The following is a 27,713-nucleotide window of genomic DNA, read 5'->3' as shown; positions in this document are numbered from 1 at the left end:
CGCCGCGCGGAACTCCTGGTGGCAGCTCGGATTAAACCGGTAGGTACCCTACACGTACCGTGCTTTCAAAGACTAAAAAGGTTAACTTTGAAGCGTTAGAAATGAACCATGACACCGGCAGTAACACTTGAAACTGCCAAGGATCAGGCTAGGTGGTGCTATGTGACACACAGGGGTGAATAATATCAAGTTCGACTTTTTCGCCGTTTCCGACGCACTCCCCTCCCCGACCACTCGAAAAAGAAGAAGAAGAAAGAAAAAAAAGAAAAAAAGAAAAAAAAGGAGAATAAACCATTTTGGTATTTTCCCCGACAGATATAGCCCAGGGAAAAAAAACTGAAAAAGAAGAAGAAGAAGAAGAAGAAGAGAAAAGCCGAAAAGCGCTGCTGAGATTTAGAATGTGATGACGCTGGGAGCAAGTCTAGGTTCCCTAAGTCTAAGTTTCCCCCCAGTCTAAGCCACCACCCCCCTTCCGCCCCCAAACAACAACAACAAAAAACGTACTTGGTAGGTAGCCATCAGTATTCCCTCAGCCGAGGTCCACTGATGTTCTCCCCATGTATGGCTTCCACCACGTTATCATCACTTCTAGAAAGTTAACTTCCTCAGCATTTTTCCTATTTGTCATAATCAGTTAATTCAACGGACTTATAACTCCGTGGTTAATTCCATCTTTCTGGTATCGAAAGCAATAAGTGTTCGCACGAATAGTGTTCCTTTTGGTAGATTTCAGTGAACAGCACATTGAGCGGGGGAGAGCACTCTGTAACAACATTGATCACCGAAGGACACGCGCTTGCAGACGACCTATGTTTGTTTGGGAGTTATCAGTTATAAGGTTGGTACATTTCCTTTATATGCACAGCTGTCAGTGAATGATTCATATAATACATGCTCTTCCCACGATCTTTGTTTCTTGCATGCTTTGATGTGACCTGAGCAGTGGGAAAAAGTGTAGCCGTGGGGATGTGTGTGACTGTCGTGCTGCGTGTGTAGGTGTGTGTACTTGAGTGTGCGTGTGCACTCAACCTGTCAAGTGTGTGTGTGTGTGTGTGTGTGTGTGTGTGTGTGTGTGTGTGTGTGTGTGTGTGTGTGCGTGTGTGTGTGTGTGTGTGTGTGTGTGTGTGTGTGTGTGTGTGCGTGTGTGTAACTTACACAATCTCTCTCTCTCTCTCTCTCTCTCTCTCTCTCTCTCTCTCTCTCTCTCTCTCTCTCTCTCACACACACACGGGCACACATGCACAACCACACTCACACTTGCACACACACACACACACACACACACACACACTTACGCACACACAAACACACCAACCATAAATATATAGACTGGTGTTTTGTATGTTGCATCTAGAATGAGGATCTCTTCCATTAACTCTTCCACTGCCAGGAAAATAATATTTATGTGAAATCTATTTGCCTGGTTTTTATTTCTACAAAAAAACAGGTATATGTTTAAAAAACAAATTCTGTGCTCATTGTTATTGGAGAAAGATCCATAAAAATATATTATTTTCTGAAAGGTAAATGAATAAAGAATACAAAACACATGATGTTTTGCAATTTTATAATTTTTCAGTGACATGCTGTTGTTTTGAAATCAGTGTTTTGTTTTTTGTCATATTTTCAACTTGTTCATTACAAACATTAGTCAGGTAATTTGTACTAAATCACAATAAAAGAAAAGGAGACAGATACACAGTGTATTGTGACTTCTCCAAGTGATAATATGGATGTGGGGCCACACCCCCTCAGTCTCCACGGTCCACCCCTCTCCTCTTCACCCCTCTCACACATGGTCACTTCATCCAGTTCTCATCAAACTTCATTGGCTGAGTGCCAAGAAAATCGCTCACACTGTGTCCTGCTGATAATTTGGTCACTTTCTGTCATCTGCTACAGTTGTACAGCATGCATCACTCACTGATAGTAGTATCTTGGCCAATCTCCTCATTGCTTCTTTTATTTTTTTTATCAAATCATCCTATAAAAGTTCATTAGAGTCTTCTCCTTCGAATTTTTGCTTCAATTCTTTCTGAGCATCAGCTAAAGAAAACAGTCTTGGTTGATGTAGCATGCCATGATTGCATGTCTTGAGCACATTGTGCGACATTTTGTTGGGTGAGCAAGGAGAGGAGCCAGGCAAACACTGCAGCAGTAACCCAACCAAAACATTCAAATAAAGGACTGCCTCATCACATAGATAGGGTTTCCAGCTATTAATAGAATCTAGAAAGATTCCCCAAGCTAAAGCTACCAGTATTTTTGTCAATGAACTTAATGCTTTAGAGAAAAGTCGGAATATTTCGATGAAAAGTTATCTCGTCATTGTGGCAGTGAAGCGTACACGAGTTATCTCGTCATATAGGCAGCCTAGGGGTTAATACAATTTATTATTCTTTTGTACAAAGAAAACAAAGCAACCAAAATAACAACTGCTGTATCAAAGTCTTTATTAGGTACTTAACGATTCTTTATTTGAAATGTTTGATATTGGTTAACGATTCTTTATTTGAAAAGTTTGATATTGGTCTCAGAAGTATTTTTCTTTGTGACAGGTTGCAGTACCAATAGATGTGACAGTTTGGTGTTCCAGATATTTAGTTTACCACTGAAGGGAAATGGCCCTCTTGAAATGGCATGGCTTGATTTGTATTTTCAGATTTTGAACTGATTGAAGTTTTTATCCATGCTCTTCTCTTCTTCAACACTGACATCAGTCTTTCTTTTACTCCATCTGCCCCCCAGACCCCTTCACATTCTTTGTCAGAGCTTCCACCCCTCTTGTATTCAACTTTGGCTGGAATGTGTTTCAGAGAAACATGGCAGCACGAAGTCTGACAACTGTCCTGTCATGTCGAGGATTTCTGAGCGGCAAAGCATTTGCGGTTCATTCGGGGCTTGCGTCAGCGTCATGTGGGGCAGTGCACAAACATTTTTACAGCCACCGTGCCCATCATCCACTCCACAGAAGAGCTAGCTTTGGACGAACTCAGCTGTTACTGTGTAATACAGAGCGAATGCGACGGGCGAGTGGTACTGGGGGACTGTTTCAACCTGAGGTGCATTCGCCATTATCGTGGTGTGTGGCGCGTGGTTATGCCAAAAAATCCAAAAAAGAGAAAGGTAAGTGCAGGTTTGAAAAAAAAAAAAAGATACAGTGTGTTTATTATTTGTTACTTAAAACACACACACACACACACACACACACAAACAGCTACTTTGATATTAATGCATGCATATGTATATCATATGCATACACTTGTGTGTGTGTTGTTGCATGTTTGTGTGAGTTTGTGTGTTTGCTGCTGTATAGCTTTAAAAATGAAAAAAAAAAAAAAAGAAAAAAAAGGAAGAAAAGAAAAGAGAAAGGAGCTTCCTCTTGCAAACAGATAGGTGTGAACGTAGACAAGCAGTATGTGCATGCTCACAGACACACATCCATGCATGTGTGCGCACACACATACACGCTGTTCAAAACGGAGCAGACCTGTTTGATGAATCAGGATTCAAATGATTGCTTGGGCGAAGGTTGGAATGTGTCTGTGAACTGTTGCTGTGGCCAAGGGAGGTAAGAAGAGCTAATTGTTGCAGTGGCCAAGGGAGATAAGAAGAGCTAATTGTTGCAGTGGCCAAGGGAGATAAGCAGAGCTAATTGTTGCAGTGGCCAAGGGAGATAAGAAGAGCTAATTGTTGCAGTGGCCAAGGGAGATAAGCAGAGCTAATTGTTGCAGCTAATTGTTGCAGTGGCCAAGGGAGGTAAGAAGAGCTAATTGTTGCAGTGGCCAAGGGAGATAAGCAGAGCTAATTGTTGCAGTGGCCAAGGGAGGTAAGAAGAGCTAATTGTTGCTGTGGCCAAGGGAGATAAGCAGAGCTAATTGTTGCAGTGGCCAAGGGAGGTAAGAAGAAGGTGACGCTTAGCGCGGAGGAGCTGGATGGGGTTCTGGACCTTTCCAGACTGCAGGAGGAGATGATGAGTGTCGCCGAGGACCTCAAGATGCAGATGATTCAGCAGGTGTCCATACGGACCAATATCGGTGCGTGTGTATTTACGTACACATGTATGTATACATGTGTGTTGGTTGTGTTGATGTGTGTGTGTGTGTGTGTGTGTGGTTAGTGAGCGTGTGTGTGTATGTGTGTGTGTGTGTGTGTGTGTGTGTGTGGTTAGTGAGCGTGTGTGTGTATGTGTGTGTTTGTGTTGTATGTGCGTGTGTGTGTGTGTGTGTGTGTGCTTGCGCATATATTTGTGTTGCGTGCATGTGTGTGTGTGTGCGCGTGTGTGTGCGTGTGTGTGTGGGCGCGTGCATCTGTTTAGCATATTTATGTATGCATCATGTATTTTTGTATGATGTTTATGTGCATGTGTGTGTATATGTGTGTGTGTGTGAATAAAACATGATAAAGTTTATTGTCATGGAATTTTCAATGTGTGAAGCATACAAAAGTCATTATGGAAATTTTTTATATATCTGTTATATGCATATCACATTTACACACACACACACACAGAACCTTATTCTGCGGGTTGTGTGCTCAGGTGTGTACGATAACCTGCCAGTCAAAACTGATGACGGAGTGTTTCCATTGGTTCAGCTGGGTCAGGTGGTGCAAAAGAACCCCACTCTCATCCTGGTCAACATGGCATCTTCCCCACAAGTAAGGCTAGTACTGTTTTACTGTCACTGTTCACAGGTAAAGCTGAAGGGAGTATCTCAGCTGACAGCAAAGTTGAAAAGGAGATCTGATACCGAGAAACACATTCTGGAAAGCATGGCGCCAACGTCTGGAAGATGAAAAAGACAGCATCTATGAGCTGGACAGAGCGGCACAGGTCACAATCTTCAGACTGCGAACGGAACACTGTCAGGTCCTCTCCCATCTCTGCCGTCTGAAGATATCCCATACTGACCAGTGCCCTTGTGGCACAGGCCCACAGACCCCCTCCCATATTCTGCAGTCCTGCCCCCACCTTCGATGCTCTGAGATGCCAGGAATGGCCCTGCCCTGTGGAGCTCCATGAGAAACTGTGGGGACCAGTGAGGTCCCTGCGGTGGACTGCAGAATTTGCCGTCCTGAAATTGTAATGTGGCTTGGGAATGCAGAAGGCAGAAGAAGAAGAAGAAGGAGAAAAGGAGATCTTCAGTATGAATCTCACAGCACGGGCCTTCAATACACTGCAGAACATCAGGAAAACATCACTCTTGCAGACCAACTCCAAAGTGAAAATCTACAAAATCAAATGTGCCCTCAGTCCTGTATGTCTCAGAAACCTAGAGTGATGGCCTAGAGGTAACGCGTCTGCCTAGGAAGCGAGAGAATCTGAGCGCGCTGGTTCGAATCACGGCTCAGCTGCTGATATTTTCTCCCCTTCCACTAGACCTTGAGTGGTGGTCTGGACGCTAGTCATTTGGATGAGAGAGATAAACCAAGGTCCCATGTGCAGCATGCACTTAGCGCACGTAAAAGAACCCACGGCAACAAAAGGGTTGTTTCTGGCAAAATTCTGAAGAAAATTCCACTTTGATAGGAAAAACAAATAAAACTGCAACGCAGGTGGTGCTGTAGTATAGCGATGCGTTCTCCCTGGGGAGAGCAGCCTGAATTTCACACAGAGAAATCTGTTGTGATAAAAAGAAATACAAATACAAATAATATAGTGCATTTTTTCCAGAAACACTGCTCAAAGCGTTTTACATTTCGTTAGGGCGAGTAGCTGTTGACTGGAGACAGCAGTGGGCCAGAAGATTCACAGGGTTTTGTTTTATTGTGGAAAGTTGACAGCTTTGTTTGGTCACTCAGTCAACTTCCTCAGCCCCTCTGTCACCCATCTTCACTGCAGTCTTTCTTGCTGCACTCGAAGGTCACGATTTCTTTTAAATGTATGCAAGCTTCAACCGAACAGTAACTCCTAAAGCTTATATATACGAGCTTAGGAATGTTAACTTTTGAAATTGCCTTGCTAAGTTTAGAATGGGTATGTCTCCAATTAAACATAGTTATTTACAGTACAAGCCAAATTTGAATAATGCTGATAGTTGCTGTCCTTTTTGCTCCAACACGATTGAAAATGAAATACACTTTCTTTTTGTATGTCCTAAGTATACGGAATTGAGACATGAATTAATACCGCTTAAGTACTTCAGAAGCCCATCATTGTCCAGACTCTCTTCTATCTTAGCTAGTGAAAATTCTGAAACAATCTTGAAACAGTCAATGTATATCTATAAAGCACGAACTCTGAGGAACAAATGCCTGAATGGTATGTAAATGAACACATGTTGCATGCTACATTTTGCTGTGACTCCTGTTGTTATGGGCCAGAGGCCTGACAATTAAAACATTTGTTTGACTTTGACTTTGACTGCAGTCTTTCAAATCCAGTCAGGAGACTCACCTTTTCCTCTCCTGAATAACACTTCAAAGCTTATTCCTTTCCAGTATCACGAACTATCATGACTATCAGTGAGTGAGTGAGTGAGTGCTTTTCTGCAGAATTTGTAGGTTGTATTGATTAAAAAAAAAAAAAAAAATTTCAGTGTGTGCTGATTATAATTGTGTACTATTACATGTGCTTGCGAACGCATACGCACGTGTGTTGTGTTGTTTTGTGTGTGTATGCGTGCATGCATCTGTGTGTGTGTGTGTGTGTGTGTGTTAATAATTCAATTTATTGTAATTGTTTTTTTTTTTTATGTATCTTAGTTTTGCATTTTGTGTTCAATTTTGCCTTTTTGGTATTTACGTCTTTTCTTATTTGCTTATTTTTCAAGATTAGGTGGAAATATTATGAACGATAATGATGATAATAACAAAGATAATGGCTGGCATTCACATGGACATGTAGAGTGGCTGGTTGCTGTTGTGGGGAGGAAGGTGGCAGAATGGTTCAGACGCTCAGCTGCCAATACTGAAGAGTCTGTGAGGGTGTGGGTTCGAATCCTGCTCTCGTCCTTTCTCCCAAGATTTTAATGAAGAATCAAACTGAGCATCATGCCTTTCAGATGAGACGATAAACAGAGGTCCCGTCTGCAGCACACACTTGGCGTACTGAAAAAGAACCCATGGCAACGAGAGCGTTGTCTTCTGGCCAATTTAATATGTAAAAAGAAATCCACTCTGATAGGTACACAAATATATATATATATATATATATATATATATATATATATATGCATGCACCCAAGGCTGTACAAGTGCGTTGGATTGTGCTGCTGTCAGGCATCTGCCCAGCAGATGTGGTGTAGCGCGTATGGCTTTGTCGGAACGCAGTGACGCCTCCTTGAAAAAACTGAAATTGGAACTGTGTGTGCAGTACATCAAAGCGGTGAAGGACGCGCTGACCGGGTCTGGCCTGAACGTCAACCCACAGCAGGAAGGAACCACCATCTTCATTCCTGTGCCCAAGTGAGTCTTCTTCTTCTTCTTCTTCTGCGTTTGTGGGCTGCAACTCCCACGTTCACTCGTATATACGCGAGTGGGCTTTTAGGTGTATGACCGTTTTGAACCCGCCATGTAGGCAGCCATACTCCGCTTTCAGGGATGTGCATGCTGGGTATGTTCTTGTTTCCATAACCCACCGAACGCTGACATGGATTGCAGGATCTTTAACGTGCGTATTTGATCTTCTGCTTGGGTATACACACGAAGGGGGTTCCTGTGATTATTTATGTGTCTGCAGTTTGTTATATTGTTTTCCACTTCTATGTCTTGATGTGCTCTTGTGTTGTACAATGCACTAATATATAAATGTGTAAAAAAAAAAAAAATTCTCAATATCGTGTCATGCCCTGGGGTTTATATATGATACTTGTTTGGTTAAGACACTTGTATTATATGCCACGTAGGACATTCAGTCAATGTGGGATTAGGAAGAGAAATGTACGTGCCATGCTTTGTTTGGACTCCGTAAGATGTACGTATGAAATCAGTGTTGTTCCAGTCCAGGCTGGTTTGCATTCTTCATTGTATATATACAATTTGGCCTATGCATCGACGGGCGCAATAGCCGAATGGTTAAAGCGTTGGACTTTCAATCTGAGGGTCCCGGGTTCGAATCTCGGTGACGGCGCCTGGTGGGTAAAGGGTGGAGATTTTTCCGGTCTCCCAGGTCAACATATGTGCAGACCTGCTAGTGCCTGAACCCCCTTCGTGTGTATACGCAAGCAAAAGATCAAATACGCACGTTAAAGATCCTGTAATCCATGTCAGCGTTCGGTGGGTTATGGAAACAAGTACATACCCAGCATGCACACCCCCGAAAGCGGAGTATGGCTGCCTACATGGCGGGGTAAAAACGGTCATACACGTAAAAGCCCACTCGTGTATATACGAGTGAACGTGGGAGTTGCAGCCCACGAACAAAGAAGAAGGCCTATGCATGATTTCATTAAACCGCTTCTGGGTTCTGAAATTAACGAACCGGTCTCCCCCAACCACATTTGATGTATATCATGAGACAAACAATAGTTTCTTCTTCTTCATTCATGGGCTGCAACTCCCACATTCACTGGCATGTACATGAGTGGGCTTTTACGTGTATGACTGTTCTTGCCCCACCCATCTTGGTAGCCATACTCCGTTTTCGGGGGCAAACAGTAGTTTGAAATTGTTCGTTGCTGGCAGTTTCTTGGACACAAACTCTCAAGATATATATATATATATTTTTTTTAGCAGGCCTGAGGAAAGTATTCCGAGGAGACTGCCATTAATTCTACAATTGCTCAGCAGTCTGAGGACATGTCACATCCAGCACCAGTTTTGCTGGTGTGTGTGTGTGTGTGTGTGTGTTTAATGCTGTTAATGTTTGAAATCATTATCGACTCCCCCCCAACCTTCTCCACCCAGTCTTTTAAAAAGTATTTTTAAAAATACTCTTTTTCCTTCTTTCACTCCTTTCATCGTTGCTATCTCTGCTCCTCCTCTCATCACTGTGTTGTTTGTACATGTACCTGTACTATATGTATAAACTTATCAGTATAAATAGTTATGCAGTGTTCATGCTTATATTATTTCACATTTTCTGCTATCATGAATAATCGACTTTTTTGGGTGTGTATTCTTCTTTCAGTTTTTGCCAAAAGAGCTGGAGTGGATGTAAAAAAAAATCATTTGTGCTTATTCCTTTAACCGCTTAAGATTTCATGTGTTCATTTGTTCGTTCAGGATCACCCGTGAACACAGAGAGGGGTTGGCGAAGAATGCGAAGATGATTCACGACAAAGCGAAGACACGGCTACGAGACATCCACAACAAGTTTGTCAAGAAGGTCAAGGCTGCCAAGGACCATCACTCTGAGGACATTGTCAGGGCAGCGCAGGATTTGGTCAGTATATGAACTCATGTGTGTTTTAATAATTCTTTTTTTTTTTAGTGGAAAAAGTAGTGTTGTTTCTTACCTTTGGCTGCACAGAATAATTTTACAGGCATTATGAAATTACAAAAGTTAAGCCTGCCTACCTGCCCACACAAAATGAAAGACTAAATCTGCAGGTGCCTGTATCTCTCCTGCTCATGGAATGTCAGACTGTTCAAGACACTTCTCTGCCAACACTGTGTGTCTGTGAGGGTCTGGTTTTGAGCACTGTTCTTGCCCTTCCTCCAAAATAAGACTGGAAAATCAAACTGAAAGTCTTAGTCATTCGGATGAGACAATAAACTGAGTCCCGTGTGCAGCATGTACTTGGCCCTCTGAAAAAGATTCCACGGCAACAAAGGGTTGTCCTCTGGCAAAATTCTGTAGAAGAAATCCACTCTGACAGGGACACATATAATCATAATAAGCATGCACTCGAGGCCTGACTAGGCATGTTGGGTTATGCTGCTGTCAGCAATCTGGCAAGCAGATGTGGTGAAGCGTTATTATTTTTTTATAGATTTGTCTGGATGCTGTGACGCCTCCTTGAGAAACTGATACTGAATCACTCCTGCTCTGAAGATGTCAGGACGTTTTGGCCTTCGCTGCTTTGTCGGCCAAGTTCAGTCTTGCTGTGCTTGGGCCCCAGCGTTGATACTTCTTGTTCTCTCTCTATTGACTTCTTTCTCCACCACACGTTTATTATTAATTTTCTTCACTTTATTTATATCTCAGCTTAGTTTTGTTCAAAACTCATGTATGTTCACGTCTTAACTTCTAGTTATGATGAAACCCATCACATATTCAGTTTGTACATGTATCAGGACAGGACTTTATATAAGATTTTCTTGTTGTCTTGTTCATCGATATCTGTGTTGTATTGTGACATGTTCCAAATAAAATAAAATACTCTTTTTATGTCAGGACGTTTTAGGAAAGAGGCATGAAGTACAGCCTTGCCTTGTGTGTGGTCCTAATCCCAGATGGATCCCATTCCCCATTGCAGCATTGTCATCGTACTCAAGATAATATCCTCTGCCTCCCCTTGTGGGGACGCTGCAGGCTCTTTCTGTCTCAGTTTCTCAAGGAGGCGTCACTACGTTCATATATGATGCGCATCGTCTGCTAGGCAGATTCCTGACCGGCACCATGACCCAGCGCACTTTGTCATATGTATTTTTACGCCTGTCGGAGTTTGCTAGAGCACAACCCTTTTGTCGCAGTGGTGTAGTGTATTCGGATCAGTCTGCATATTTTGACATCTTCAAACTGAAACTGAAAATGTGTGTGAATGTGTGTGTGTTTGAGTGTGTGTGTGTGTGTGTGTGAGGTCTTTAGTTTAACGTCTGTTCACTAGAAATGTTCTTAAGATGGAAAGAAGAGAGGTAGAGGGTGAAAGAGAGGGAATGCTTGTGAATATTAGTGTAGGAAAGTGTTCATGTATGTCTGGGAAAAAAAAAAGTCTATTATAAGAAATAAAAAGTTTAAAGAGATGGTGGTGTGTAATAAATGAAGTTTTGTAGGAGGGAACGTAGGTGTATGCATATCAACAAATATGACTTACAAACGTGTGTGTGTGTGTGTGTGCTCGCTTGTGCGTGCGTGTGTGTGTGCGCGTGCATATCTGTGTGTGTGCACCAGGTACTGGAGGAGATGCACAGCCATGGACAACAGCTGGACGCCATGCTGGCGGCCAAACAACAGGAACTGCTGGGAGGAAAGTGACCCATGACCCCTTCCTCTGTCCTCCCCGCTTCCCCACCCCACCCCACCCCACACACGCCTGCTTCCTCCACCTTCACAGAGCACTGGGAAACTTGGGCCAACTCTACAGTTCTGCAGCTCACAGTCAGAGCTTGTTGGAACAATGCCCATCATTATTGCGAGTTTTTTTCAATGCCTGAATCTTGAAGTTTGTTCTGATGACGTATAGCAAGTCTTCCTGGTGTTGCTTTCATAGATGTATTCCTTGTTGTTGTTTTTTTAATCTCTTTTTTTGTATTCTTTTTACAAGTGGATGTGGTGTATCATATATGGATCAGTTCACATGCTTTAACACCTTGAAGAAACTTGAACTCTTTGTGTCTTTAGTGGAGTCAGGGATTATGTACAATGGGTGGGTGATGTGTATGTCCTTGATAGGTTGTGTTTTGAAAAAGGAGTGGCAGATTTGTTTGGTGGTTGTGTGTGTGTTTTTTTTTAAAGGGTATTTTTAGTTGTGGGTGCATATCCCTTCTGTCAAGACTTTACCAAGTATGTGTTGAGTGTGTTCAGCATATTTCCTTTGAAAATGAAATGGCATCAACTGTTTTGTGGTCTGCTATGTGTGATACATCTTCATCAGGCACTAACAGATCTGCACATCTGCTGAACCTCAGAGACTGGGAAAAATTCTCCATCCTCAAACCACCAGGCTGCACAGTGCAATAGGGATTCAAACCAACAACCCTCAGATTGAAAGTCCAAACGCTTTAACCGCTTGGTTGTTGTGCCTGTGACACAGACCAGGGTGATCTGCTGCTTTTAAACCCCCCCCCCAAAAAAAACACAAAAAAACCCCCTTTTGTTTCAGTGCTGTGAGAAACACATTCATGCAACAGTCATTACACATACATGCTTGACACACACGCTCTCTCTCTTCTGACACAAATGTACACTTGGTATTAACTTGTATGCCTAAATATGCACAACTATCTGAAAGAAAAGCAAATGATTTTTGATATGTTACAGAATCAGAAATTGCTCGGTCAGCCTGCCCGTGTTTTTTGTTTTTGGTGCGTGCATGCGTGCATATGTTATGTGAAAGTGTGAATGCAACGCTAATAGTTCAAAGCTGGAATGTATTGTATTATGTACAGACATTCTTATTTTTCTGAAATTTGTCAGAATGTCTTACATTAAAATTACTTACGCATTAAAAACCCCACAAACACACCTCCATCTTGATGCAGTCTGCATATTTTAATAAAAGCACAAACACACACACATTCAGGATATGCATGGAAGAATATGGTTTTTTTTTCCCATTTGATTTATTTCAATGTGCATTTATCTGTCAAATTGGAAAATATTTTTCCTAAAATGATGTTTAATGTAACATAATTGCTGTGACGCACTAGTGGGGACTCTGGCAGGGGACTCTTTCCTGTACCATGCAGGTGGAGAAACCGAAAGTAGCTGTGGGCATAGTGACCTCCCTTACTATATTACCTCCCTTCCGTGTGCCTATGCAGCGTCCTCCTTGACAACAGTTGAAATTTATGTGACCAGTGAGTCATGCAGGAAACAGAAGCAGGGAGAACAGGAGGGTATTTGTATTTGTATTTTTTTTCTTTTTTGTCACAACAGATTTCTCCGTGTGAAATTTGGGCTGCTCTCCCCAGGGACAGCGTGTTGCTACACTACAGCGCCACCCATTTTTAAAAATTTTTTTCCTGCGTGCAGTGTTATTTGTTTTTCCTATTGAAGAGGATTTTTCTACAGAATTTTGCCAGGAACAACCCTTTTGTTGCTGTGGGTTCTTTTATGTGCGCTAAGTGCATGCTGCATATGGGACCTCGGTTTATCGTCTCATCCGAATGACTAGTGTCCAGACCACCACTGAAGGTCTAGTGGAGGGGGAGAAAATATTGGCGGCTGAGCCGTGATTCAAACCAACGCGCTCAGATTCTCTTGCTTCCTAGGCGGACGCGTTACCTCTATGCCATTACTCCACTATTATCATAGTAAGTATGTTGGAGTAAATATAATTTCAGGCACAAAAAAACATCCTTTTTATTACATATATTGACAGTTGGCCTTTGGGAACAATCCCAATGCCGACTATCCTAAAGTTCTCTCAGCCGAGAGAGTAGGGATGTAAGCTGGGCAAGACACTATCCACTATAATCAAATTATATCCCAGATAGTTGGGGCAGCAGTTGTCACTCACAACTATCATACATACTATATACACAGTGACCAGAATTTGGTAATAATTCTGACCCTACAGAAACCAAGCATTCGGTGAAAGGCAGTTTTACACAGGCATATATTATGCATCTCAATGCAGCTTAATCACACAAGTAGATATGATCTCTGAAGCCTTTTATGCCATCACAGTATCTTGTGGTTGGGAGGTCTTCAATCCTATCAAAATCATTAAGTCAATCGATCAAATCAATCAAAAACACTTTATTAATTCACAGGTTCTCTCTCTCTCTCACGCACACTATCTGTGATACTCACACATTCACTTTTAAGACACATACCCATTCTTTCCCAGTGCTATTTATTTTACAACAGTATGTCTGCCTCTTACATTCTCTCATCTATTGCTCACACACACACACACACACACGAACCTTTGCACACACAAACACTCACGCACACACAATCACTAAGAAACAAGCACACACACACACACACAAAAACACACACACAACCACAAAGAAATGAGCACACATACACACACACACACAAACACAAAACCACACACACAACCACAAAGAAATGAGCACACATACACACAAGGTTATACACACACACATACACACAAAACCACACACACAACCACAAAGAAACAAGCACACACACAAGCTACACACACAAACACACACACAACCACAAAGAAATGAGCACACATACACACACGGTTATACACACACACACACACACAAAGCCACATACACAACCACAAAGAAACACACACACACAAACACACACAACCACAGAGAAAAACCCAGACACACACACATACATAACACACACACACACACCACTCCCCTGCCAGACCCACTACACAGTCAGTTGTTGCAGGTCGGCCACGCACTCCGCCAAGACCACGTCACAGGACGCGGACACCGACCTGATCTGACGGTCCAGTCTCTTCGCCGACTGACCCAGCCTCTCCAACAGCTCCCTCTGCAGACCGGCAACACATTCCGATTTCGCCACAGCGTTTGGTTTCTGACTGACACCCCCATCACAGGTCCCATTAGCAGCGTCCGGCGTTGCTATGGAACTGGAAGCGGCAGCAGCAGCAGCAGCAGAAAACTGAGCCGATTTGTAGGCGAAGACGACCCTGTTGACCTCTTGGGGAATGTCGACGGCCATGACGCAGGGGAAGACCGCACCGATTCTGTCCATGACGCTCTTCTGCAGCGCTTCGTCGCGACACACCAGGTTCAGCACAAACACCCCTGAAACACATGTTGAAATGATGGGTGCAACAGCTGAGTGGTTAAAGCGTTGGACTTCCTCTCTGAGGCTCCCTGGTTCGAATCTCGGTAACGGATGCCAGGTGGGTAAAGGGTGGAGATTTTTTCTGATCTCCCGGGTCAACAGATGTGCAGACCTGCTAGTGCTTGAACCCCCTTCGTGTGTATATGGCAAGCAGAAGATCAAATACGCACGTTAAAGATCCTGTTATCCATGTCAGCGTTTGGTGGGTTATGGAAACAAGAACATTCCCAGCATGCACATCCCCGAAAACAGAGTATGGCTGCCTACAAGGTGGGGGTAAAAACGGTCATACATGTAAAAGACCAATCGTGTATGTATGAGTGAACGTGGGAGCCCACAAACGAAGAAGAAGAAAGAGATGTGTATACCTACCCCACCACCACCACATCTGCAACCCCCCCCCCCCCCCCTCACCCCCCAAATAAATAAGAAAACCCATCAAACCTCACAACAAACACAGAGAGCAGTGAACAGACCAAAAGGCGGTCATCTGTTCAGAGTAGGTGACATACTTCTCTGTGCCCTGACAATTTGCTCGAATGAGTCCCGACACTGCTGTCTTGAAAGGCCTTTTACAGCACAACACAATGTAACATACCTCACAACACAACATACAGGACAACACAATGTAACATACCTTACGACACAATATACAGCGCAACACAATGTAACACCTGACAACACAACATACAGCACAACACAATGTAACACACCTGACAACACAACATACAGCACAACACAATGTAACATACCTTACGACACAACATACAGCACAACACAATGTAACACACCTCACAACACAACATACAGCACAACACAATGTAACACACCTCACAACACAACATACAGCACAACACAATGTAACATACCTCACAACACATACAGCACAACACAATGTAACATACCTCACAACATAACACACAGCACAACACAATGTGACGCACCTCACAGCACAACACAATGTGACAACACAGCGCGCAACATACAGCACAACATAATGTAACAACACAGCACGCAACATACAGCACAACACAATGTAACATACCTCACAACACAACACACAGCCCAACACAATGTAACACACCTCACGCCACAACACAGCACAACACAATGTAACACACCTCACGACACAACATACAGCACAACACAATGTAACACACCTCACGCCACAACATACAGCACAACACAATGTAACACACCTCACGACACAACATACAGCACAACACAATGTAACACACCTCACGACACAACATACAGCACAACACAATGTAACACACCTCACGACACAACATACAGCACAACACAATGTGCAACATACAGCACAACACAATGTAACAAGAGAGGCAAGGCTCACTTGTGATAAATTAAGTCCCCTTGCATTAATTACAGAGTAATTTCCCTTCTTTACTATCTGCACCAAAACGTTTGCAAAATAAATAAAAATTCCATGCTTAGCAAAAGAAGTTCCCGTTTGAACAAAAAATGATAATAATGACTCCTCTTGTTGTTGTGTCAGAATAAGAGGTCAAAGTGCCAAGTTTAGAGAATACAAAAAATATAAATATAACAGTAAATGCAGTTTGCATATAATTAGGCTTCTTTTTTTTATTTTTTTGTGCCCATCCCAGAGGTGCAATATTGTTTTAAACAAGATGACTGGAAAGAACTGAATTTTTCCTATTTTTATGCCTAATTTGGTGTCAACTGACAAAGTATTTGCAGAGAAAATGTCAATGTTAAAGTTTACCACGGACACACAGACACACGGACACACACACACACACAGACAACCGAACACCGGGTTAAAACATAGACTCACTTTGTTTACACAAGTGAGTCAAAAACACAGTGTGCAACATACAGCACAACACAATGTAACAGCACAACACGCAACATACAGCACAACACAATGTAACACATCTCATAACACACTACACAGCACAAAACAACTGTGACACGCACAATGTAACCTGCCACAACAATGCACAACAAAACCTGTAGCACAACACACAGCACAACACACTGTAACACAACACCACACAACTTCTTCTTCTGCGTTCGTGGGCTTCAACTCCCACGTTCGCTCGTATATACGCGAGTGGGCTTTTTACGTGTATGACCGTTTTTACCCCGCCATGTAGGCAGCCATACTCCGCTTTCGGGGGTGTGCATGCTGGGTATGTTCTTGTTTCCATAACCCACCGAACGCTGACATGGATCACAGGATCTTTAATGTGCATATTTGATCTTATGCTTGCATATATACACACGAAGGGGGTTCAGGCACTGGCAGGTCTGCACGTATGTTGACCTGGGAGATTGTGAAAATCTCCACCCTTTTCCCACCAGGCGCTGTCACCGTGATTCGAACCTGGGACCCTCAGATCGAAAGTCCAACGCTCTAACCATTCGGCTATGGCGCCTGTCACTGCACAACAACATACAGCACAACACACCACATTACATTGCAAAACACGACACACAGGACAACACAATGTCATAAAACACACTGCACAACAATGTGATGCAAAACACCACACAACACCGCCCAACAAAACATACAGCACAACACAACTGTGACACACCACAACACATCCACAGCATAAAGCAACACACCTACTGCACAGCACAATGTAACACACCACAACACAAAACACACAGCTCAACACAACGTAACACAACAAAACACACAGCTCAACACAACATAACACAACACACAGCAAAACACAACGCAACCCAACCCAACACAATGCAAACACACCACACAACACAACACACCGCGCAACACTATGTAACACAACACAACACACATGATAACGCAACCCAACACAACACCACAATGCAAACACACCACACCACAAAACACACCGGGCAGCAGCACTATGTAACCCAACACAACTCAACGTTAACACAACACACCACAACGCAACTCGACACTGCACAACACACTGTTATTTTGTATTTGTATTTGTATTTTGTATTTCTTTTTATCACAACAGATTTCTCTGTGTGAAATTCGGGCTGCTCTCCCCAGGGAGAGCGCATCGCTATACTACAGCGCCACCCATTTTTTTTTGTATTTTTCCTGCGTGCAGTTTTATTTGTTTTTCCTATTGACGTGGATTTTTCTACAGAATTTTGCCAGGAACAACCCTTTTGTTGCCGTGGGTTCTTTTACGTGCGCTAAGTGCGTGCTGCACACGGGACCTTGGTTTATCGTCTCATCCGAATGACTAGCATCCAGACCACCACTCAAGGTCTAGTGGAGGGGGAGAAAATATCGGCGGCTGAGCCGTGATTCGAACCAGCGCGCTCAGATTCTCTCGCTTCCTAGGCGGACGCGTTACCTCTAGGCCATCTCTCCACGACCCAACCCACCGCACCGCACAACACTACACCGCAAAAGACAATGTTGCCCAACCCAACCCAACACAGCGCACTAACCCCCATCATCCAAGATCTGTGCAGTGGTGGTCAGGAACTGGGGGGTGAGGAAGGCGGGGGGAGGACACGACAGACCCAGGGACGTGTCCTTGCTGTCCACGTCAAACATCACCACCTGCCGCTTTTCGCCTGTCAACAGTCAACAATCCACCTGTCAACAGTCAACGATCCGCCTGCCAGCGTTTCACCTGTCAACAGTAAACAATTTGCCCGTCAACAGTCAACAATCCACCTGTCAGTGTTGCACCTGTCAACAGTAAACAATCTGCCCATCAACAGTCAACAATCCACCTGTCAGTGTTGCACCTGTCAACAGTGAACAATCCACCTGTCAACGTTTCACCTGTCAACAGTGAACAATCCATCTGTCAACGTTTCACCTGTCAACAGTGAACAATCCAATCAATATTTCACCTGTCAACAGTGAACAATCCAATGTCAACGTTTCACCTGTCAACAGTGAACAATCCAATGTCAACATTTCACCTGTCGACAGTGAACAATCCACCTGTCAACAGTGAACGATCCACCTGTCAACATTTCACCTGTCATCAGTGAACAATCCAATGTCAATGTTTCACCTGTCAACAGTGGACAATCCACCTGTCAACAGTGGACAATCCACCTGTCAACGGTGAACAATCTAATGTCAACGTTTCACCTGTGAATAATCCAATCAACATTTCACCTGTCAACAGTGAACAATCCAATCAACATTTCACCCGCCAACAATGAACTATCCCATCAACTTTCCACCTGTCAACACTGAACACTAATTTCCACATACCTTTCTCTGCCAGCTGAGCGATCAAGTCGAGGCCATCAGCGATGCGCACGTTGACTTTGTTGTTGTGATGGAAGCCGAACCATTCTGAGGCCACTCTGGACATCTCCGCATCAATCTCCACCACCTCCAGGCATACCTGAACAAAGACTGTACGATATAGTCTGTCGTGCCTGACTACGATCAGCAGCAGAAGGGGCCAACTGCTGTCCTGACTAGTATTTGGGCTAGGATTTAATAATGGAGGAGAATGTCTTGCCCAAGTCACATCGCAGCAGTGAACAATCCACCTGTCAGCGTTTCACCTGTTAACAGTGAACAATCCACCTGTCAACTGAACGATCCACCTGTCAGCGTTTCACCTGTCAACAGTGAACGATCCACCTGTCAGCGTTTCACCTGTCAACAGTGAACGATCCACCTGTCAGCGTTTCACCTGTCAACAGTGAACAATCCACCTGTCAACAGTGAACAATCCACCTGTCAGCGTTTCACCTGTCAACAGTGAACAATCCACCTGTCAACAGTGAACAATCCACCTGTCAGCGTTTCACCTGTCAACAGTGAACAATCCACCTGTCAGCGTTTCACCTGTCAACAGTGAACAATCCACCTGTCAACAGTGAACAATCCAGCTGACAGCATTTCACCTGTCAACAGTGAATAATCCACATGTCAGCTTTTTATCTGTTAACAGTGAACAATCCACCTCTCAGCGTTTCACCCGTCAACAGTGAACAATCCACCTCTCAGTGTTTCACCTGTCAACAGTGAACAATCAACACGTCAGCGTTTCACCTGTCAACAGTGAACAATCCACCTGTCAACAGTGAACAATCTACCTGTCAACAGTGAATAATCCACCTCTCAGTGTTTACCTGTCAACAGTGAACAATCCACCTGTCAACAGTGAACAATCCACCTGTCAACAGTGAACAATCCACCTCTCAGTGTTTCACCTGTCAACAGTGAACAATCCACCTGTCAACAGTGAACAATCCACCTGTCAACAGTGAACAATCCACCTGTCAACAGTGAACAATCCACCTGTCAGTGTTTCATCTGTCAACAGTGAACAATCCTCCTGTCAGCATTTCACCTGTCAACAGTGAACAATCCACCTGTCAACAGTCAACCATCCACCTGTCAGCATTTCACCTGTCAACAGGGCTTTAGGACAGTCAGTGCTGGGATGGTCCCCAAAGACCAACTAGTCCGCAAGGCTGCAGCACTAAGAGCCAGAGCAACCTTGCCTCCTAGCTTGAGAGTCAATAGTCCTTGACGAAAGACTGGGCAGTAAATGGATTCCCATTGCAGTGGAGAAACCATCGGTCACACGGCTCTCACTTTGCTTCTGGCCCAACTGTACATGTCAATCGCTGTTAAAAGTCAGTCACTGACGGACAACATGCTGCACGGTAAACTTAACAAAACTGAGTTTCTCGGAGTTAATCGTCTCCTGGCCTCATTATTTGTTAATTTCCAGTGGATAAACTACCGAGGCAACCATGTATTTGTTCTGTATTGTCCATGTGTTCTGTGTGGCTTATTCAGGATTAAAGAGGCTATGCCAGTCTTGAATAAAAAGCTAATTTGTGTTTGCACATTTTTTTCTGTCTTTGCAGCTGTGTGCACATGTCAAATGATTGGTATAAGAACAGGCCCGGCACTTCCTTTTCGAGGAAGTGTCTGGGTTTGTTCCAATGTACCTTTTATTTACCTGTGTGCTAGCTGAACCGGTAGCGTAAGCATCACTGACTTGAAGTTGTGTACCTTGTGTAATGGAGCGAGTTACCACTCTTTACTATTTGTGAATGTGACAGACTTTTGTGTCACTGCTGTCTCCTCACTCTTATCTAGCAAGCCTAAACAGCAACCCACCCAAACACTGGTGTATAAGCTCACCCCCAGATTCAAAAGAAGAAAAAAAACGACAACAAAACAACACGAAGAAGTGCATCACAAATACCGCATCTTAACAGTGAGCTACATTCCCTAACACACATGCGCACACACACACACACACACACACACACATGCGCGCACAAACACACACGTGCATGCACACACGCACACAAACACGCACACACACACGCGCGCACACACACACACACACATGCACGCACAACAGAAGGTTTGCTGCGTAGTCCAATAGGACATTTGTTATAGTTGTTTGATGCTGGCGTTTATAACGTTTCCATTTTCCCTAGCGTTGTCTCTCCCAATTCACCCTCCACAGATACACACACTTTTACCCCCCACCCCCCTCCCACAACCCCTACCCCCACGTTTTTTTTTGTTTTTTGTTTTTTGTGTCGTTTAATATTACTTCAAGTGGAAAGACGTTAAACTGAAGACGAACGCACGACACCAACAAATCATGGTGAAAGAAGCACTATGATTCTGAACCCTCCAGACCATCACACACCTGCTCAGTGAACACTGTACCATGTTTTACTGAACACAAGCATATACCTTTTTTTCCCCTCAGCTTTGACCCATGCACCTTATAAAATGGTATGTCTAATGTTTTGTAAAACTCTAGTGGACAAAAAGAAACGCTGCTGTTAATCAGAACTCTACATATGTGTGTGTGTGTGTGTGTGTGTGTGTGTGTGTGTGTGTGTGTGTCTGTGTGTGTCTCTTTCTCTCTATGTTTGTGTGCATGTGTGTGTGCACACATTTACATGTGCATTGCATGTGTGTGTGTGTGTGGCTGTGTATGTGCACATGTGCATGTGTGTGTGATGTATGTCTGTGTATGTGTGAGAAGCATGAGTGTGAGTGTGTGTGTGTGTCTGTGTGTATGTTTGTGTGTGCATGATGTATGCCTCTAAGAGTGTGTCTGCATGTGCATGTGTGTGCCCATGCGCATGTGTATGTCTGTATGTGTGAGTGTATCTCACCTGAGGGAAGTGCTGATTGAGGAAGGCAGCAAGAAGACCTCCACCCAAACCCACCAGCAGTACCTGCGGCTCTGTCACTGTCAACACACAATCCATCTGTATGTATATGTATAAGCGGAGTGATGGCCTAGAGGTAACGCGTCCGCCTAGGAAGCGAGAGAATCTGAGCGCACTGGTTTGAATCACGGCTCAGCCGCCGATATTTTCTCCCCCTCCACTAGACCTTGAGTGGTGGTCTGGACACTAGTCATTCGGATGAGACAATAAACCGAGGTCCCGTGTGCAGCATGCACTTAGCGCACGTAAAAGAACCCACAGCAACAAAAGGGTTATTCCTGGCAAAAGTCTATAGAAAAATCCACTTCGATAGGAAAAATAAATCAAACTGCACGCAGGAAAAAATACAAAAAAATGGGTGGCGCTACAGTGTAGCGACGCGCTCTCCCTGGGGAGAGCAGCCCGAATTTAACACAGAGAAATCTGTTGTGATAAAAAGAAATACAAATATAAATACAAATATGTGTATGAGAGTTGTGACCGACTGTGACCATCAGAACTGGCTGCTGTCTCGACAATCTGGGCTGGAGTTTGATTTAAGTGGAGAGTGTCTTGCCCAAGTTACATCCCATCTCTCTCAGCCGAAAAGGCTTCAGGACAGTCGGTACTGGGATGGTCCCCAAAGGTCAACTAGCCCCCATGGCTGCAGCACTAAGAGCCGGTGCAATCTTATCTGTAAAGTCACTGTTAACATGCTCCATCTGTGAAATCATGTTTAGCACACTTCATCTGTAAAGTCACTGTTAACATGCTCCATCTGTGAAATCACTGTTAGCACGCTATACTTCATCTGTAAAGTCACTGTTAACATGCTCCATCTGTGAAATCATGTTTCTTCTTCTTCTTCTTCTTCTGCATTCACTCGTATGCACACGAGTGGGCTTTTACGTGTATGACCGTTTTTACCCTGCCATGTAGGCAGCCATACTCCGTTTTTGGGGGTGTGCATGCTGGGTATGTTCTTGTTTCCATAACCCACCGAACGCTGACATGGATTACAGGATCTTTAACGTGCGTATTTGATCTTCTGCTTGCATATACACACGAAGGGGGTTCAGGCACTAGCAGGTCTGCACATATGTTGACCTGGGAGATTGTAAAAATCTCCACCCTTTACCCACCAGGCGCCGTCACCGTGATTCGAACCCGGGACCCTCAGATTGACAGTCCAACGCTTTAACCACTCGGCTATTGCGCCCGTCTGAAATCATGTTTAGCACATTCCATCTGTAAAGTCACTGTTAACATGCTCCATCTGTGAAATCACTGTTAGCACGCTACACTTCATCTGTAAAGTCACTGTTAACATGATCCATCTGTAAAGTCACTGTTAACATGCTCCATCTGTGAAATCACTGTTAGCACGCTACACTTCATATGTAAAGTCACTGTTAACACACTACACTTCATCTGTAAAGTCACTGTCAACAAACTTCATATGTAAAGACACTGTTAACACACGCTTTATCTGTAAAGTCACTGTTAATGCACACTTCACCTGTAGTAACAATCTACACACTTCACCTGTTGAGCTACTGTTAACACACTTCAACTGTTCAGTCACTGTTAACACACTTCACCTGCTGAAGTCACTGTTAACACACTTCACCTGTTGAAGCCACTGTTAACACACTTCACCTGTCAACCTCCACCAACACATTCATGAATAAACACAACTGTAAACTGACGTCAATCTGTGATATGAGCTGAGTGTTCCCCCCCCCCCTCCCTCCCTCCTCACCCACCCCCTCACCTTGGGGCGGGAGGAAGGCCAGCCCGGCCAGCATGGCGTGGTGGTGCTGACAGGCCAGGTAACTCTGATCGATGAGCTGACCGCCACCAGACTTCCTTCCCCCTGATCCCTTCTTCTGCTTCCTCTTCTTCCCTGAAACGTCAGAGAGAGGCTGTCGATGCCATACTCATGTCAGCGTCCATGGGTTAGCTGGTGTTATTAAAAAAAAAAAAAAAAAAAAAAATTGTACGGTACACACAAAATGTCAGAAAAAAAAACCAGGGGTCTCCTCTGGTGTGTGGCATCCTGGCAACCTAACACTGATGGTTCCTTTGTGGACTGCTGATGCTGGGACTGCAACAAGGTGTGGCTGTGTACAGACGACTTGGAATATTCCAAGTGGCATGGGAGAAATGCCTCTGAAATGATGCAGATCAATGATGGGGCAGCAGGGAGAAAAAAAAAAGCAAAAGAAAAGTTAGAAAAACAAACAAACAAACAAGCAAAAAAAAAAAAAAGGACTGTCCCCACCGAAGTGACTCAGCAGCAGTGCAGGGTCTCCTCTGGTGTGTGGCCTCCTGTCGACCTAACACTGATGGTTCCCTGTGAACTGCCGACGCTGGAACTGCGACGGACGAACCCGGGTATGGCTGTGTATGGGGGAATCTAAATGAGCGGCGTGGGAGTAATGCCACTGAAACGGTGCAGATGATGGGACAGCAAAAAAAAAAAAAAAAAAAAGGACTGTCCACCAAAACCTATCTTTCTGACCTTATCAGTGCTTACATCCTCTGAACAATTCTCTGCTCTTCCTCTGACTAATTACCTTCTGAAAATTCCTTGTGTCAGTACAAGAAGCTGACACTGCACAACAGCTGAGTGGTTAACTCTCTCCATGCGAACGGCGAAAGAGACGACGTTAACAGCGTTTCACCCCAATACCCACCATCAAAATATTACCAGCAGAAGGCTCTTACACTGAAGAGGTGAATGTTGACAAAGAATACCACAATTCTGACGACGGAAGCTAAAGGTTGGGTCATTGAGACACCCACTGGACATCCGAGGGGTCTGTGTAGAAGAGAAGAGAGGACTGGCCGTACTGAGTGAGTTAAAGCACTGGACTTTCAATCTGGGATCAAAACCCAGTCACGGTGACTTGGTGGGTAAAGGGGTGGAGATCTTTCTGAAGATCAAACGCGCATGTTTGAAATCCCGTAATCCCTGTCAGCATTCGGTGGGTTATGGAAATAAGAACATACCCAGCATTGTTCCTGGCAAAGTTCCATTAAAAAAAAACACCCACCCATGCTGATAATAAAATACTGTTCACTGCTTTGTGAAATGCTGACCTATTGAAATCAACCAAAAAAGTGTAAAAAAAATAAGAGAAAGATAAAAAAAACACACAAATAAACACAAAAACCAGAAAAGAAAAAAAAAAGGAAGCAAAAACATAACCAAAACAAGCAAAAAAAAAAAAAAAAAAAAAAAAAAAAAAAAAAAAAAAAAAAGAAAAAGGATGACCACTTGGAGACAGAACAAAGAAACAAAATATGGGTTGCTCACCACTGCCGCAATAAGCTCTCCATGGTGAGAACAGACTGAATTTCATACAGAGAAATCTGTTATGACAAAAACGTAATGCCACACAATACCATACCATACCATACAATACATCCCTGACAAAGGAAGTGCCAAGCATCTCCTATAACCCCCAAACACATGATGTAAAAAAAATAAACAACAACAAAAAAAAAAACCCAACAACTTAGAATTCTATCAGTAACAATTAAATAATATAAAAAACAAAAAAAAACCAAACAAAATCAAACCATTACCCACTCAAAGAGAGAGAGAGAGAGAGAGAGAGAGAGAGAGAAAGGATGAAGGGAAAGTTAAAAAGTGACAGAGAATATAAGACTTCATTTTACTTTTTGCAAAATTCTATATTTACAAATGCAGAATGAGAGAAGAAATACCCAACCTCAATGCATTTAGTCAGTTTTGAAAAACCAGGCACCAAACTGAAAAGTATACTTGCTTTTGTTAACTTCCGTTCTACTGAATTCCACGCAGATTGGCATTAATCTAAGAACATAATTGAAACAGAAGAAAATAAAAAAGGAGCTATCTATCTATCTATCTATCTGTCTGTCTGTCTGTCTGTCTGTCTGTCTGTCTGTCTGTCTATCTATCTATCTATCTATCTATCTATCTATCTATCTATATACTTATCAGATATACGTATATGTATGGGTGTATGTACGATTATGTATAAAAAATGTATACATGGAAAAAAAGACAGAAGAGAAAGTGACAGAGAACTGATACAGAGCTACCAACCTAAACAGCACACTACACAGCACTGCTTCCCTTACAGGCAGATGGCGAGAAAGGATAAGACGTTTATCTGCCTCATACAATGTCCACAAAGGTCTGGGTTTGAATCCCAGTCTCGCCCGTTCTCCCAAGTTTGACTGGAAAATCAAACTGAGCCTCCAGCCATCTGGACGAGACTATAAACCAAAGTCCTGTGTGCAGCATGCACCTGGCGCTCTGAAAAACGAACCCCTGGCAAAATTCTGTAGAAGAAATCCATTGTGACAGGTACACATGCAAGCCCTGAAGGCCTGACAAGCACGTTGGGCGCATCTGTGGTGTCACGTAAAGGAAATTTTCTACCTAAAATTATGTTTAAGTAACATACTTACCGTGACCCACTAGTGCAGACTCCGGCAGGGGTCTGACGTTCCTGTCCTGTGCAAACTACTATCCGCCTATGCGGAGAAATCGAAAGTAGCTACGGCCAATAACCTCCCGGAAGTAGGTTACCTCCCCTTTGCCCCCCTGACTAGCGCCCTCTTTTTCCGGCAGCCATCATGACTCCTGTTCCTGTGCTCTTCATACGGCTAAGTTTTTTTTTGTATTTTCTGTCTGTCTGTCGATTCTCTGGTGTTCTTGATTTTTGTCAAATTATGTCTCCAACCAGGTCACATAATTATATAGCTCGATTGGGTGATCGCGCTAAAATTAAGGCACGATCGCAATCGATTTGCTGACACTCTGGGCCCTCTACTCCTGGCCCTCTCAACAACGCCAACCCGCCGCCTCCTCCACTTCCTCCGCTCCCTCCGGTTGACTCCAGACCTCCACCACCTCCTCTGGTGACTTCTAGAGGTTTGTTGCCCCACACTCAGGTCAGTGCTGCCTTTAATGCCATTTTTACAACGCAGTGACGCCTCCTTACTGAGGCACCGAACCTGAAACCTCACCTGACGACGATCCCAACAGGCGGACCTCGCTCTGTACGACGTTCTGATTGGTCAGAAAGATCAGGCGGCGGAAGATGTGACCCCCGTCCCCATCTGTGTCTTCTACGATGTAATCTCCGCTCAGTTCGCTGTGACCTCTGTGGCGCACCGTGCGACTGCCGATGTCTTCTCCGATGCTGAGAAACGGAACCTGGCCAATCAAATCAATCACTCACTTAGTTTATTGCCTGAAACACAAAAGTAATAAAGGGGGAAAAAAAATCTCTTTTCTATTTTTAACTAAAATATCAATAAAGAGATATGTTTAACACAGTAATTCTTCCACGAATGCAGGACAGAAAAATTGGGTGAAATTTGAGCTGCACTTCCCAGGGGAGAGTGCATCACTACAGTGAGAGTGCCACCCTTTCTTTGGTATTTTTTTCTGACTACAAGTGTATCTATCAGGGTGGATTTTTCTTCAGAATTTTGCCGGAGACAATCCTTTTATTAATTTGGGTTCTTTTACATGTTCAATTCTTGTGTACACACATGCAGAATATCAAATATGCATGTTAAGATCCTGTTATCCATGCCAGTGTTTGGTGGGTTATGGAAACAACAACCGACCCAGCATGCACACCCTGGAAAACAGAGTATGGCTGCCTACATGGCGGGGTAGATAACCAAAATGGTCACACACAGAGAATGCTACACGTCTGTGCGAGTGTGTGCGAATGTGCATGACTGAAACCCAACTGAATGACATAGGAAACGAATGATGTACGCCCGATGGCAGCTGTTGATGGGCTTTACTAAGGTAGGCAGCCTGTTGTACAAATGACTCCGTGTTTGTAATGTGCTTAGAGTTTGGAGACAGGTGCTATGTAAGTATCAATATCATTTGTATTTGTATTTCTTTTTATCACAACAGATTTCTCTGTGTGAAATTCGGGCT

General features: G+C 43.7%; 2 protein-coding genes across 3 annotated transcripts in view; one reads left to right on the top strand and one right to left on the bottom strand.

Moving 5' to 3' along the window:
* The first annotated feature begins 741 nt into the window (after positions 1–741).
* Positions 742–11,883, top strand: LOC143275943 (ribosome-recycling factor, mitochondrial-like). Its single transcript, XM_076580288.1, has 7 exons — positions 742–838; positions 2,817–3,126; positions 3,888–4,037; positions 4,541–4,659; positions 7,316–7,407; positions 9,166–9,325; positions 10,997–11,883. Exons 2-7 carry the CDS (start codon positions 2,823–2,825, stop codon positions 11,078–11,080), a joined length of 909 nt encoding a protein of 302 aa, XP_076436403.1. The 5' UTR covers positions 742–838; positions 2,817–2,822; the 3' UTR covers positions 11,081–11,883.
* Positions 11,884–12,375: 492 nt separating this feature from the next.
* LOC143275873 (eEF1A lysine and N-terminal methyltransferase-like) overlaps positions 12,376–27,713 on the bottom strand; it is a 30,174-nt gene continuing 14,836 nt past the window's right edge. For both annotated transcript variants that reach the window (XM_076580174.1, XM_076580173.1), the window contains exons 9-14: positions 26,777–26,966; positions 23,523–23,654; positions 21,713–21,789; positions 18,810–18,945; positions 18,023–18,151; positions 12,376–14,535 (exon numbers count right to left, since the gene is read on the bottom strand). In XM_076580174.1, the coding sequence (XP_076436289.1) occupies positions 14,132–14,535; positions 18,023–18,151; positions 18,810–18,945; positions 21,713–21,789; positions 23,523–23,654; positions 26,777–26,966 (1,068 nt within the window). In that variant the 3' untranslated portion in view covers positions 12,376–14,131. The remainder of the gene's footprint in view (positions 14,536–18,022; positions 18,152–18,809; positions 18,946–21,712; positions 21,790–23,522; positions 23,655–26,776; positions 26,967–27,713) is intronic.

The sequence above is a fragment of the Babylonia areolata genome, chromosome 31 (assembly GCF_041734735.1).
Source record: "Babylonia areolata isolate BAREFJ2019XMU chromosome 31, ASM4173473v1, whole genome shotgun sequence".
In the NCBI taxonomy this organism is placed as follows: Eukaryota; Metazoa; Mollusca; class Gastropoda; order Neogastropoda; family Buccinidae; genus Babylonia; species Babylonia areolata.
This window is presented reverse-complemented; position numbering and strand designations above follow the sequence as displayed.

What these genes read in the sequence shown, in the direction of transcription:
- LOC143275943 (XM_076580288.1), top strand. Translation starts at nt 2,823, where the DNA reads ATGGCAGCACGAAGTCTGACAACTGTCCTGTCATGTCGAGGATTTCTG. An exon ending in GTCCATACGGACCAATATCG is followed by an intron (nt 4,038 to 4,540) that starts GTGCGTGTGTAT and finishes TTGTGTGCTCAG; the next exon opens with GTGTGTACGATAACCTGCCA. An exon ending in TCAGGGCAGCGCAGGATTTG is followed by an intron (nt 9,326 to 10,996) that starts GTCAGTATATGA and finishes TGTGTGCACCAG; the next exon opens with GTACTGGAGGAGATGCACAG.